Source organism: Oxyura jamaicensis, chromosome 22 (assembly GCF_011077185.1).
Source record: "Oxyura jamaicensis isolate SHBP4307 breed ruddy duck chromosome 22, BPBGC_Ojam_1.0, whole genome shotgun sequence".
NCBI lineage: Eukaryota > Metazoa > Chordata > Aves > Anseriformes > Anatidae > Oxyura > Oxyura jamaicensis.
The window spans coordinates 2,865,418-2,879,937 of record NC_048914.1 but is presented as its reverse complement, the minus strand read 5'-3'; the positions used below and the strand labels follow the sequence as shown (position 1 = coordinate 2,879,937).

General features: G+C 41.5%; 1 protein-coding gene across 1 annotated transcript in view; it reads left to right on the top strand.

The window, feature by feature from the left end:
* The window catches only part of DOCK5 (dedicator of cytokinesis 5), an 82,248-nt gene that overhangs the window by 60,283 nt on the left and 7,445 nt on the right, over positions 1–14,520 (top strand). The window contains exons 41-51 of the mRNA XM_035345171.1: positions 841–982; positions 3,356–3,437; positions 3,631–3,715; positions 4,385–4,471; positions 4,926–5,102; positions 7,058–7,141; positions 7,951–8,088; positions 8,200–8,366; positions 9,261–9,438; positions 12,276–12,414; positions 13,648–13,763. Coding sequence (XP_035201062.1) covers positions 841–982; positions 3,356–3,437; positions 3,631–3,715; positions 4,385–4,471; positions 4,926–5,102; positions 7,058–7,141; positions 7,951–8,088; positions 8,200–8,366; positions 9,261–9,438; positions 12,276–12,414; positions 13,648–13,763 — 1,395 coding nt within the window. The remainder of the gene's footprint in view (positions 1–840; positions 983–3,355; positions 3,438–3,630; positions 3,716–4,384; positions 4,472–4,925; positions 5,103–7,057; positions 7,142–7,950; positions 8,089–8,199; positions 8,367–9,260; positions 9,439–12,275; positions 12,415–13,647; positions 13,764–14,520) is intronic.

Genomic DNA, 14,520 nt, shown 5'->3' with positions numbered 1-14,520 from the left:
AACTTAGAACTGTGGAACTGGATGGCATAGAAAGCCTTCTCCACTAGGTCATGTTATTGAGTCCAATCCTTCCAGAAACCACCACTGCTTGGTGGCCAGCATGAAAAAAATCGTCTGTTCCCTACTTTTTAAGACTGTAGTACAAAACTATCATGACTGTTTATTTTGTTAGGGGTAGCTGAAAAGGACTGGGGTAAAACTCATGATTTTGCTGAGTCCTACCCTTTAAAATCCATTGCTACATCTTTGCTGTCTGTTTAGGACACCCCAAAGCTGTTTTGCCATCTGATGACAAACCTGCAGCGTGACTTGAGGCATGGAGGAAAATGTGCACACCACAAAACACATGATCTCACGTGCCCAGACATCCCTGAACGTGTCCCTGTCAGCTGCCAGTGGGGCAGTCTGTGTTCATCAGTCTAGCACACTGATGAAACCTGATGGCTAAATAAAATGAGCCCAGGGTGATAACACGAGCAGTGCTTGCTGACCTGTTGTGGCAGTGGCTGACCCAACAGCACATGTATGTAACATAAGTAAACAACAGCTCACAGCAAGTGGAATAAAGCAAAATTGCTAGAAGCATGAGCATGTCAGTAACACTTGTATGTGAAACAAGAACTTTCTAGGCAGCTGTGAGGATGCTGTTGCAGTGCCTTGCCTCTGTGAGTTGCTGTGTTGTCACCCCAGCCTGTGTTGCTTCTCCCAAGTGTTCTGACTGTCAGGCTAGGAGACAACCATTCATGTAAACCAGACCTCTGAGACTAGTCTGTGTACACTGGAAAAGCTCTTTCTCCTTGCTTTTATTGCTAATTCTCCTTTTTCTTCTGCGACCCACAGAACAAAATTTTTATCTACCGTGGCAAGGAGTATGAACGAAGGGAAGACTTCAACCTGAAGCTACTGACCCAGTTCCCTAGTGCTGAGAAGATGACCAGCACTGCCCCTCCAGGAGAGGAGATCAAGTCTTCTCCTAAACAGTGTATCTTTTGGTTCTAAAAGGTTTTGGCACACTCAGGATCTGTTTCCTTCTTAGAATGACAGGATTAGGAAACAACAGATTAATAAGCAAGGAACTTAATGGTCCAGGAGAACTTTAAAGCAGACACTGTGGATGAAATAAGACTATCCAGAACCATAACAGTGAACTTAAACGTACTGAAAAAGAGAGAGAACTTGATGTTGTAAGAGTTCAATGAGTTGCTGTTAGGATGAAACCGTAGTGGGTTGCAGGTCAGGATTTTTTTTGTACCTTGCTCTCAAGCAGGTGGTGCTAACTGCTGTGCTGCGCACGTGATCCAGTCTGGTATTTCCAGGTGAACGAGGTAAAACACAGGCAGTGAAGGTGGGAGGAGGTGTGCTGTCTTCTTGCTTGCAGTTAACTAGCATTTATGAAATGCCTACTTTTTATTTTCCCTAGAAATCACATTTTAAGAAGTGAGAAATGATTATTTATGTGGATGAAAGCTGTTGGGTGAACAGCCTTTTTTTTGATTCTTTGTCCTGTACTGTGTGTCAGCACACCGCTAGGCTTAAGATCTTTCTCTTAATCATGAGCATGACCAAGTGCAATCAAGTGAGGATGCTTCAGATACTTATTTGTGACTTCCAGTCAGTATCAGACGTGCTCCTGGAAGATGTACATTTGTAAACACCAAGTTTACTAGGCTCCTGTTATACAGGCCAGGCTAGAGAATCTGGTGGTCTATTGTGGCCTTAAAAGTCCATGTACAAAGGCGCAACTCAAGCAGTGATACCAGATGCTTCCCTTGCAATAAGCCTGCCAAGCACTAAATCCACATAGGAAATTAAAATTCATTCAAGACCAAACTTGGTATCAAAAAATGCCTCCTCTGTTGCTGCTTTGTTTCAGCTACTTCCTTTGCATCTGTTTGTGTTTGTTTTAATGTTTTTGGCTGAAGATGAACCTGAACTGCAAAATTTGGATCCAGATCTGAACTCTTCCAAAAGTTTGGGGGTGTTTGGTTCCGGGTCTTTGGCATAGCCCCATTATAAAGGGGAGCAGCTGCATAGCTTGGATTTGGTACAGGTCCTTCTCGGACTCGTACAAACACCTTCTGAAAAGATGAGAAGTTTGAGTGCCCAAATCACTGTTGTATTAGGCAGGGGTTGGTGGTTCTGTAGTTTGTTTTAATTTCATGTTTTTGTTTTTTTTTTTTTTTCCTGAAAACCTCCTTTGTGTTGGGTTCTTTTGACTTTTGCTTGGAACCAGTTCCCTTGCTCTTGCATGATATAATGCCTTGTGCTTCCTTTGGTTGTTTCATAATAGAGTACTGTAGATACTAATTAATCTGTTCACCATTTCGGGGAATGCCTGCATTATAAACCAGCCAGTCTTCCACCATTTCTGAGCTGGAAGCTATATGGAATGCTTAGCATGGCACAAGGCCCGAGCTAATAAGATCTCCTGAGAGAAGGAGTGTATTAGCTTGGGCTCAGTGCTTGATCTGCTCTGGCAATGAGGTTTTGGGTTCAGACTTGGCAGGTATCCAGCTGGCTCTTCGATGCGGGCAGAATGACCTTGCCTTTTGCTACATAGGATTTTGAAAGAAATAGCCATAGTGAAATCAAGGATGTATGGGGTACCCTACCCACCAGTAAAACTTCGCCACTTCAGAGTAAAATTGGCTGGTGGTTCACAACAATAATCTATTCATGTGAGTCAAACTGTTTATGCTTTGCTTTTCCATACAGATTTTTACTTAAATAAAGCCCTTAATGCAGTCCTTAAAATAGAATAAAAAGGAACAACGTAGTATCTCCAAGCACAACAGCTTACAGTTACTGGTTTTTCTTGAATTTCTTCTAAGGTTCACAGGTGCAAAAGATGAAGATGGTGTAGATGTTTGCTGATAAAAATAGCGTACATTCTTCAGCTAGCTTTATTGATCTAAAAATTTGGGGGACAATTTCACAGCACTGGGAGAATCTGGCAAATAAGCGGGCAGAGAGAGGGGGAGAGAAGAGAGGAGAAGAGATGGATGCACGCGTTACAGAACCTAGTACAGAGTTTTGTTTTTGTGTCCCTGAGGTAAAAATCTTTAACACCCAGGCTCCCATGCATTTCACCAGGGAATTTGAGTAGTTGGAAGTATTTTCATATAGGGCTTATCTTTTCGGGCTTTTAGTTCATGAGTAGCATACCAGCCACATCAAGCAATATAATGGCTGTGATTGTTGATGAACAACTAAGTATTTCTCTTCAAACATGACAAGAGCACAGGGAATTGTTGAGAAGTCTGACATTTGATGAAAACAGGAAGGGAATTTCTTTCCCTCTTTGGTTTTCCCAGAAGAATTCATGGTTTTTCATCCTTAACTATAGCTGCTTCAGATGTGCAGTGCTTTATAGTGAAGCCTGTGATGAACCTGCCACCTAATTATAAAGACAAACCTGTTCCTGAACAGATCTTAAAGTAATTTGTTTTCCCTTTTCTCTCAACATTTCCTCTATATTTTTCTCAACTAATCTAGTTACGAGTCAGAGTGCCTATATGACTCATGTAAATTTGTTTCCCAGTCCAGTTTCCAGGAGGAAATAAAAGAACATTGATGTAATGAAGATAAGTCGTTATCATTATACTCACCATTTTCTCTGCTTCTTTCTAGCTACTACAGAGCAAACGAGGTACAGCAGTTCACACACTCCCGACCATTCAGGAAAGGAGAAAAAGATCCAGAGAATGAATTTGCTGTGAGTCTTTTGCTTTTAATGCCAGCTGCCTTGGTTTTCTGTTCTGTGCAAAAACTGCTCTGTGCATTTTTTATTTTATTTTGCCAGTGGCATTTTGAACAGCACTGTCACAATTTTTCTTCCACCTGTGGCAGTGGAGTTTTGTTACTAAAATGTAGGAGGAGCAAAGGCTTACACTTCATATTGCAATCTTCATGCAAAGATAATATACTGAGGGACCTGCTAGACTGTGGGTGATGTAGGTGTCTCAAGGAGTCTAACATCTGACTAAGAAGGATCAGCTCAACTTTAGGCCAAATTTTAAGATTTGCAGTGGAGTGAGCTTTGGGTGTAGTGTAATAGCATGTTTCCTTGCTGCATGTGAGGCATGCGGTGGTTGGACATACTGCATATACTCTGACAAAACACAACATATTCACACCCCTAGAAGTGGTTTACATGAAGCACCACAGCCTTCTGCTGCTTATATTGATACCACTTAAGTTGCAGAAGTGGTATTTGTTGCCAAAAACACTGGGTTCCATCCAGTTAATGAAAATGAAAGTCATCGTGCAAATCCTGCCAGCTAGTGCTGGAAGCCTGGTTCCATGTTCAAGTGCAAAAGAGAATTGTATTGCAATAGCAATATTTTCCTTGCATCTTAGAATTTCTTCTTCCTTCTCTAACCAGACTATGTGGATAGAAAGGACAACCTACACAACAGCATACTCATTTCCAGGCATCCTCAAGTGGTTTGAAGTCAAGCAGATTACAACGGTGAGTTCTGCATGTGAATTGCGTTTCATCCTCTCTGATCTTTTGTGGAGTAAAGAGTTTTGCAAAGTTTGGGACTCGCTGTTCCACCGTAGGATGTGGCACACCAAAAATTTCTGCTTCAGATAAAAGCAAACGTGTGTCTGCTTTGATGTGCTTGTCTTCTGTTGTTCTGCAGGCAGCTGTACCACAGGCAGCCAAGTTCTATGTTGGCTGCATAAAGCTTGGGAAGGTGGTTACCTCTTAACACTGCAGTCAGTGGCTAATTGTTAAATTGTTGTTCCTTCAGGATAAGGTGTGAGGTCATTCTTGCATTCATCTCTGTGGCAAAATAGTTAGCACAGGTGGGCTGAAATCCTCTTGCTGTAAACAGTCAAGCTGCCATTTGTATACAAGGAGTTGCTTCATATTCAGTGAAGGAGAACGAACGTTTTCTCTTTTCTCTTCTTTCTCTCAGGAGGAGATCAGCCCCTTGGAGAATGCCATAGAAACGATGGAGCTAACCAACGAGAAAATCAGCAACATTGTCCAGCAGCACGTCTGGGACCGGAGTCTTCCAGTACATCCTCTGTCTATGCTCCTGAATGGGATCGTGGACCCAGCAGTCATGGGGGGATATACCAACTACGAAAAGGTGGGCTTCACATTTAGCTGTAGCTCAGTTTGACCTCCACAGTCTTGGAGGTCTCAATTGAAACATGGGAGACTGAAGTTCAGTTTTCAGCTGTTGATCAGGCATATTGCAGTATTTAGTTTTATCTGTGCCCATTCAGAGCTTAAAGAAGAGGAGAGAAGAATTAAAGTGAGAGATTTCCAGTAGGCTGAAAGGTGGGAAAATTCCACATTTTTAGTGTTGAAGTGTTAAGTTTTAGTGGTGTGCCCTACCAGAGTCAAGGAGTGATCCATGCACCTCTTTTGGGTCTCATTTACGGTGGTGATAATAGCATGGCCCTACCTCATGGGGGCATTCTGAGGTGCTTAGTTAGCCCAGTGAACAGTGCAAGTATCAGAAATAGAAGCAAAATAGCTAACATAGCTATCCAGGTTTATTCAGTTGACACAGTGTGTGTTCTTTGCTTGTGATGTTTAACTGAAGCTGTTTATTCCCAGTATCTTAATTTTGTTTCCCCAGCACAAAATATATTGCTTCTTTCCATAAACTGAATGGATGGTGTTAAAACATGTTTAATTCTTCTCAGATGTATTCCAGTCACATGAAATGAAGTGAAAAAGTTAAATGGGAGAGGGTCTGATATATCTGGGGTATAACTCTTCTGGTTCCAGAGGAGCTGCATACTTCGCCAGGGGTGAATTTGGCCCCAAATTCTCCCGTTTAATGAATTAAGGTTGACATAAAGTTTAGAATTACGAAAGTGGGAAAGCAGTTAAAACTAGGAAACACAATGTATCTGTAACCACATCTGGAAATACTCATTTCTGGTTCATATTTTCCTATTTCAACTAAAGATCAGTACAGAACATTTGGCTTTTGTGGGCGGCTAAAATCTTGAGTTTTTTAATTGTTTCATTGTAGCCAAAAGCCAAAGTCTGCATTTTTAACATGGGCTTTCTTCTTGCAATAATTAAACACTTTAAAGAAAAATCCATCGGGACATACTCAGCAGTCCTTTCACAGGCTAACCTCCTCTTGACATCAGCCTTTTTCAGAATCATACCACTAGGCCTATAAACACTTGTACATACAGTCCAGTTAATGGAATGCAGGACTAGAATATATGCAGAGGCTGAAACAGATCAGAGACCACGTTTTAAAACAAAATGAAAAATTATAGGGATTTTATCTAGGAAAAGAAAAATTAAATTCTTCTGACTGGGAATTGTGATACATTTCAGTGCAATGTTCTGCAGCACATAATGTGAATTGGCACAATTTTAAGACTTCAGTCCAGGAAGGCGTACATGTGTTTGTTCAACTCTTAAACCAGTACCAGATTCTGTTGAGTTAAAGGTAAACACTTAAGAAGTGTAGACTAAAGGTGCTTTGTTGAACCAAACTATGAGTCTAAATCTCAGCACAAGTCTTTTTTCTATTGAATCCTCATAGCAAGCCCAATGTAAAAATGCTGTACCTAAGGACTTAGTGGCAGATCTCAAGGAGATTGCAGGCAAGAGGTCTGCTCACCTTCCAGAGGCTGAGGGTATTTGCACATCATTGTGTACAGGCAGGTCATTGAATGCTAAAACGAGAGAAACGTCCCGAAGCGAGAGCTCCAAGACTGATCTTTCTACTCACGTTTGGGTAACAAATAATATAGCCTTGATTATTCAAGTCAGTGCTTTGAGAAGGGAGTTGGAATTGAAGAAAACCCTTCTGATGAAGTAACTGTTTATTAACATAACAGGTTTTCACTGAAAATATAGTTTAAAAAAATAGATAAAAGTCATCTTTTTCCCGTTTCTGGATGAATAATCAAAATGTTTTGTCCTTCGGCTTTGTGTCAGGGAGACACTAAAGACAATTTTGCTATGAGAAGTAATGGCAGTGAATTTAAAGTACAGGGATCTTCATCTTAGAGCTAGCCCTGAAAGCAGCACAGTGGCTATGTCATCTTCTCTCTTCACTTTTAGGCCTTTTTCACGGAGAAGTATCTTCAAGAGCATCCTGAAGATCAAGATAAAATTGAGCTGCTTAAGCAATTAATTGCTCTACAGGTATCACACTGGGGAAGATGGGGAAGGACTATGTGTGAGTGCAGATGTTCTTCCAGCATCATTGTTTTGGAGAGATAAAATGCAGATAAATCCTATAACAATCTGAATATGTGTAGAATTTTATTTTGAGGAGAAATATATTCTAAAATTGTGGTCTAGAATGTTGCACATACAGTACCACGTCCTGGTGTTGCTCTAAAATGTTATTGTAGAGTATTTGCCAACACAGCATGTATTTTTTTCCTCTCAGGAGTTTAACAAAATATCTGTTAACTTTTCATGAAAGCATCAGATCCGATGTTTTGTCAGTCTGACCATTGAAAGTTGTCTATTTTGATCTGCATCGCAATGAAAAATGGCTGTGTTTTTGTAAGAGAGGAAATTTCACATTTGCGGGTTGCATCCCTGCAGACCAGTTTTTACATATTTCTGTAAAACAGAGCCCAGTTAAAGCCACTTCACAACCACACAGCTCTGGAGGCTAAGTTGTGATATTTAATGTTTAACATCCCACGTTTTTCAAAGCAGAATATGGAATCTGAGTATGGAAGCAGGAACCATAGGTATAGATGTGGATCGTATTGATCTGTAATACACACACACAACTCAAATAGTCAAGTTACTACAGTGCCATAAGTTATGAGACAGTAGCTGAGTACATTATGATGGCTTTTTTTCCTCTGCAAACTTAAAACACACTGATTGCAGTCCTGTGATTGTATCTGAGATGTATAACATGCAGAGAAAATTCCTCCCTGGAGCTGGAGATCTGGTTTGTCTTCATAGCTCTATTTTGTTCCTCCTTGCAGATGCCATTGTTGGCAGAGGGGATCAGGATCCACGGTGAGAAGCTGACAGAACAGCTGAAGCCTCTACACGACAGACTGACAGCCTGTTTCAAAGAGCTGAAGAAGAAAGTGGAGAAGCAGTATGGTGTGATAACTTTGGTAAGCTTATCTTGTTGTCTGGTGTTTTGCCTTGAAGTAACACAAATCTCCCCTTCCAGCTTGTGAATCAGTTAGTGCTAAGTGATTTGTGACAAGTGTGTTTGTCTGCAGCCTCCCTCGCTCACCGAGAGGAAACCGAGCAGGTCAGGCTCTGTCGTGTTGCCCTATATCATGTCTTCCACGCTGAGACGCCTTTCTGTCACATCCGTGGCCTCTTCTGTGATCTCTACATCTTCCACGTCGTCGGATAGCACTTCTTCCAGGCCAGGTTCAGACGGGTTAGTAATCAGCCTTTGCACAGGACCTACAAGAGTTGGAGATATGCCTTTGCTAGAATGAGTTTGTTTATGTTTAAACATAACTGGGTTATATTTAAACATAAATGGGTGTATGTTTATGTTATTTTCAAAAAAGAGACTTTTCTAATCTAATGCTACTCTTTAAATGAAGATTCATTTTATGAACAAGTATAGTACCTACACCTTCATGGCTTTAAGCGGAGATTAATGTTATTCCAATTTTACAGATTGAAGCAGATTTTGAAGCACAGACAGGGATAGGGTTGGGAACTGAACATATGACTGTCTGTCTCTTGAGTCCCAGCTCTCTATATGACACTGAAGAGGAACAGAGGCACCGTGTATTTCAGATGTACATTTTCTGTTTCCCAGGAATCCTAGAAAACAGAATTTTAAGATACTACAGTGTAACTTAGTTTGATGTGGTCTGCAGAGGTGTTACAGTCACATGGTACTCACTCCACCTGTTTGCAGCTGCATGTGTGTCATTAAAAGGAGCTGCAATACATGGAAACAGTTCCTGATGTTACTTCTCTTTACATCTGCTTTGCATCTGTGGTAAGGAGGGGAGTCAAGGTGTTGTGCTCAAAGGCACACAGCAGACTCAGTGGCAGGGTTTGGCATAAAATGCAGATGTGGCTTCCTCTGCAAGTAGTTCACACTTTACCTTGTATAAAAGACATAATAGTCAAAATTGGTGAAGTAACTTAGGAGCACAAATCTCATTGAAAATTCCCTGGTTCTAATTCCATTTTTCATGGTAACATCTTCTGCAAAGTAAGAGATCACAGCTTTATGACAGACTTTTTTGATATGAAATGTCTGATGGACTAATATTTTGTGTTTTTTCACTCTTCTGGTGTGGGTTTGCAGATCTATTCTGGAGCCTCTCTTGGAGAGAAGAATATCAACGGCCTCCAGAGCTGAGGATCTGCCCATCAAAGAAGATGGTGATAACAGGATTTGCAAACTCAAGCGGAAGGAGTGGAGTATTAGCAAGTCTCAGGTTATTGTGGAGAAGGAGCCAGAAATGGAACTGACTTTAAAAATGGTAACACACACACACACACATGCAATAATAAAATCCCAGCAGGAGATTTTAGTGTTTCCGTTGCTTTCAGCCATGCTTGTCATTGGGAACTTCATTAAATTGTGGGAGGGAGGGGTTCAAATACCAAAAGCCTTGGTCATCTGAGTAATTCTTGCTTTTTTATTTGGAAAACTTGTGTCACAGATCAAACTGCAGCTTGACTTAAAGTACAGACTGGAAGCACGAGGCACTGATATTTCATCTAGGTGCTCAGTGCCCTCATTTCTTCTAGGAGTGGATGACTGTGTGATGCACTCAGCACCGTGTAGAATTGTTCTGTTTGTGTTGGAGCAAGTAGATATTGCTAGCCCACACAAAAATCCAGCTGGCAAGCCAGATGTTCAGCTGCTATCAGTCAGCATCACTGCACAAATCAAGTATACTGCAAGGTGAAGACTGGGGAGTTGAAAAAAAATATGGTCTGGTAGTTAGGTCACCAGCTTGGGACTTTGAAAAATTCTTTTTCCCAATCTGCTCTCTGCTTCAAACGCCCTGCATGAGGGCAGGGGTGTTTATTCCTAGAGCATTATTTGCGAAAGAGGAACAAAAGCAAATCTATACCCCCACAGGAGAGTTGTAAGAAAGAATATATTGGAGACTGTTGGGCATTCAAGTTAACAGTGTGATTCAGAATAATTGCCTAATACAAACAGAAAAGCTTCAGCCCAAAAGTAGAGTTGTGTGAGCTTGGAGTGTTGGGGATATTGAGATTTATGCTGAATTACACTGTCAGAGAGTACACAATAATTAGGTATCGTAGTATTTAAGCTGGTGGCTCAGTGGTACTAATTTGACCTAACACATTGTGTAATTAATGAAAAAAAAAAAAAAAAAAAAAAAAATCAGCTCTTCTATTTTCCTTTCCCTCCCCAGATCTCGGCTGAATCTGGCAGGAATAGGTTATGTTGCTGTAGATTCAGGAATTCTCATCAAATCTGAGTGATGCTGCCAGCACTTGGAGTCCGCAGAATATTTCTTTAAAAGGGGAGCTGTGGCTCTAGAATCCTGACATTTGGTACTGACAGCCTTTCCACCCAGGAGGAAAATCTGGGGTTGTAAATATTAGTGATTCAGGAGGCCTGGCCCTCTGCCTTTGGAAATGCATTGAATTTGAATTCAGTTGAATTAAATGGATTTAACCCACAAACTGTGATGTCAGCTGCTGATCACTTCATTAAGGAAAGCTAGAGGGAAAAGAGCTGGGAGAAGGCCTGCTTTTATCGACCAGTTCCCTGTGACAGCACGGCACATCTGTCCAAGGCTTTGCTTTGCAGAGAGTTGAGAGATGCAAAACAGAACCCCCCCCTCCCTTCTCCCCCAGATCTCTGAGGGCACATTGCTTGTGTGATCAGCTTACTGAAGTATACGAGCAGTTTAGGGTTATGCTTCTGCTTAAGAACATTGCAAAGTACACAGAAAGCTGGTTTTTTATAGCTGCTCTGTTCCGTAGCTGTGTAGTGCAGCACGAGAATTAAGCAGAGTGATTTTATGCAGCTCTTGAATAAGCTGCTTGGGAGCTAGAAAGCCAGAGGGAACCAAAGGCTCACTGTATGTCCAGCAGCTTTGGGCTTTATTTGGTTTATATTCACCACACATCACTGTGTGGTCCCTTCTGTGCAGGGATAAATCCTAAATTGCTCAGTGGTGGAGAATTGATCTCTAAAAGAGCTCAGTGAGTTTAATTACATATGTAAGCATGACAGCCTTCTCTGTAAAGCATGTTAAAGGGACCTTAATATGCCCTGGGCTCTTGGGTCCATATTTAGAAGGACTAAATTCCACCTTTGTCTGCTTTGCTGGAACGTCCTTTTGGCTGCCCTTGTATCTTCAGGCACGTGGCGGTAGTGGGAAACCTCAGGCACTGGGACTGAGGTGGAATTTAGATGTCTGAGTGAAGCTTTTGATGACTCTTGTGTTGCTGACATCTTTAGTAGCACTGGCAGGAGGAAGATTTGCTGGTGGAAGGCACGCTGAGTACCACAGTCCCCAAATCAGACTGTTACGAGGCTGAATGTGATGTTTGATTAACCACCTGAGGACCTCCTGGTGACGACAAAGCCTTTCAGTTTACCCCCATGGTGTCTCAGGAAGTAAATTAGAGCCATTTGACAGATGACTGGCTGAGGCTATGAGATTAGGATTTTCAGAGGTCCTCAAAGATGTTCAGTGCTGTTCTTTAAAGGGGCTGTAGGTTTCCAAGCCCACGTATGCTTGTGAGTCTTCAAAGTAGGGAAGCCAAATGGTTTGAATGCAGAACACACAGGATACAGATGACACTGGAAGAAACTGGAACAACATCTCCTGAGTCCCAAGTGTGTGGGATGTGTTCAGTGAGCCTGAAATGGACTTGTTTCACAGCCCTAAGGAGCTGGATGATACTAGCAGTCCTGACGTGCACCTAAAATTCAATCTTCCATCTTCTTGGAAAGGCTTTTATCTCAAGTTCGTTCACAGAACTGTTAGTCAAATGCAGCAATTTTTCAGCCTCACCCCTTTCCCTGACCTCTTCCTTCTTAGTTAGACTGAGGTTATTAAAAACAGCTTATTATTATTATTCCTACCCAGTTAGTAAGGTCCTAGGGACACCGGAATGTGTCATAGGAGCACAGTGTGCGCCTTTTGCCATAGCTTAGTCAGCGCCTTGGTTTCACCCTTGTGTTTCACCTGAATGCACCTTTCTCTCTTAACGAGCTCTAAAGAGCCACGTGTGGTGTCTTTGTGACAAGTTTGATTATGGGATATGCCTGCAACAACTTTGCTGACTTCTAAAGGTTATGTTTACTCTTTGTTTTAACCAGAGCTTGTCTGGAAAAGCACAAAGGCCAAAGAGTCTTCAATTAGGAGACAACAAACTAACTTTGCTACAGAGTTCTTCACTCCAGCAGTCGTCGCCTCTCAGCCCACCACCCATCACTCCCAAAACGCCAAGAACCCACAGTAAGTTGTGTCATGCAGCAACTGAGTAGTAGGAGTTATGGTAAATTTGCCGAGGTAACCTCACTGAGGAGGCAGGGAGAGGGGTGCTGCTCTGAAGTACACAGAAAGTGATTCTGGGCTATTAATGTTTGTAGGAATTTTTGTCTGATAACAGCATTTGGCAGTGTTATCAAAGGCACTATGATTATACACGACTTAGATATCACTTGGTAAATCAAATGAATTTCAGCAAACATTATCTATCTTTATCAATTTATTTCTTCCGTGTTTTCTCCTGTATTGACTTGTGGAGAGGATTATTAAATCTCAGGGTGAACATGGTGTGCAGCTAACGTAGGTGCTTGGTTGTTTTTTTAATTTGTTTTTAAAGAAGAGTCAGTCTTCTGCCAAATCAAGTGAGATGGTTATGGCACATACTGGGAATACCTCCAGTGAATTCACTAGTGGAAACTGCATCAGCCCTGCATGGTAGTTAGGTTTGGTTTCTGAAGCAGCCTCTGGCTAAATTTCCTGGGCAAGCCATGCAGGATTGTTAAAAATTTTAGAAGGAGCTACTGCTCTGCAGCTTGGAAATTCAGCTAGTAAATGTTACACCTGAAGGAGAAGGAATTTATCTTGAAGAATTCGTGAAGTGAGTAATTTGCAGTTACCTTCTGTGCGTATCCTGTAGTATCTGCAGTTAATTCTGAAGCAACATGTGACCAAGGTAAAAATGCAACTGTAGTCTCACCATTGATGGTTTCCTTTCTAGTCATGCTGTTATATTTCTCAGTCTTACTGAACGTGAAGCCTCACTCTTTTACTTAGCAAGCAGTTTTAATTATCATTAGTAGCAGGACAGCTTCCCAGGAACTATTCTGAAGTTTGGGTACTTATCTGCTCTGTCAACTGGAGTTAAAATCAAAGTGAATTCTCAGGTTGAGGCCCTGGCTGAAAGGAAATCCCAGGGAACATTGCAGATGTGATAATGGATTCAATTCTCTGTTCTCCCAGGCATGCATTTTTCACATAAGCTTAGATTCATCTGTTGAAGGTAGAACTCTTCTGGGCATCTTGAGCTTAAGGGAGATAAAGCTGTGACTCTGGTTTGACATAGCTGTTCAGGTTTTGCTGCTAAGACAGATCTAAAGTGCAAGATATTAAATGATTCTCCCTTAAAGTCATACACGGTCAATTCCTTTTCCCACTCCTTTTCTGCCTGCTTTAATGTCTTTTCTTTGTTATTGCTTCTAGGTTTTCCCTCATTGCAAGCTGATGGATTGTCAACTGCTAGCTTGCAGGGTACCCCGCCTCCACCTCCGCCTAAAAACAAACCCTACGAGAATAGCAACCCGAGGAATTCTGTGGAGGTAAGGAAATGAGAGCTGACATTTTTCTGGAAGCCAGCATTTGAGCAGGACACCACTGGAATTTTCCAAGCTGCTTCTAGGGTGGTGCTGCTTGAAACTTGTCTAATCATTTTACTGGTTCCCTCCCTGAAACCACAAAAGAATAAGAAGTTTTTTCTCTTGAGAGAGGGCTATCAAGTGCAGTCCCTGTTTCATGGAGGCTGTGATGTCCTTGGTTAGGCAAACCTGGGGGGGGGGGGGCACAGGGAAGTATATTGAAAACAAATATGCACAGTGATTGAAAAGGTTCAAAAACATGATCAACGTGTAAAATAATACAGTAACCTGATCCTGAAAAAGAGAAGTTTGCATGTTTTCAGAAATGTTTGTCTCTTTTTGACTCCTTAGCTCAGAAGCATCTAATTTTTCAAAGCATCTATCATTACTCACTTAAAAGTTAGCCCGTATTACATCACCATCTTGGCTATAGTCTTTTTTTCTTAATTTCATGAAGTTGATTGCCTTCTAGGAACATCATATTGACACTTTTTATGCTGTGTCGCTAATGCTGCTCTTCCCCTACAGTATCTCAGATGACTTGTGGTTACTTCATGTGCAAATACCCTGGTGGTTATGTCAGAATCATTTTGTCTGCCCCCTAAAATGTAGGTGATCCTAATGTGACGCTGTAGTACAGCATCAGAAAGCATCCTCTTGGAACTGTGAAGAGAAGGTCTTCCCCAGTGCAATTTACAGAGGGGATTTATGGAGTACCTTA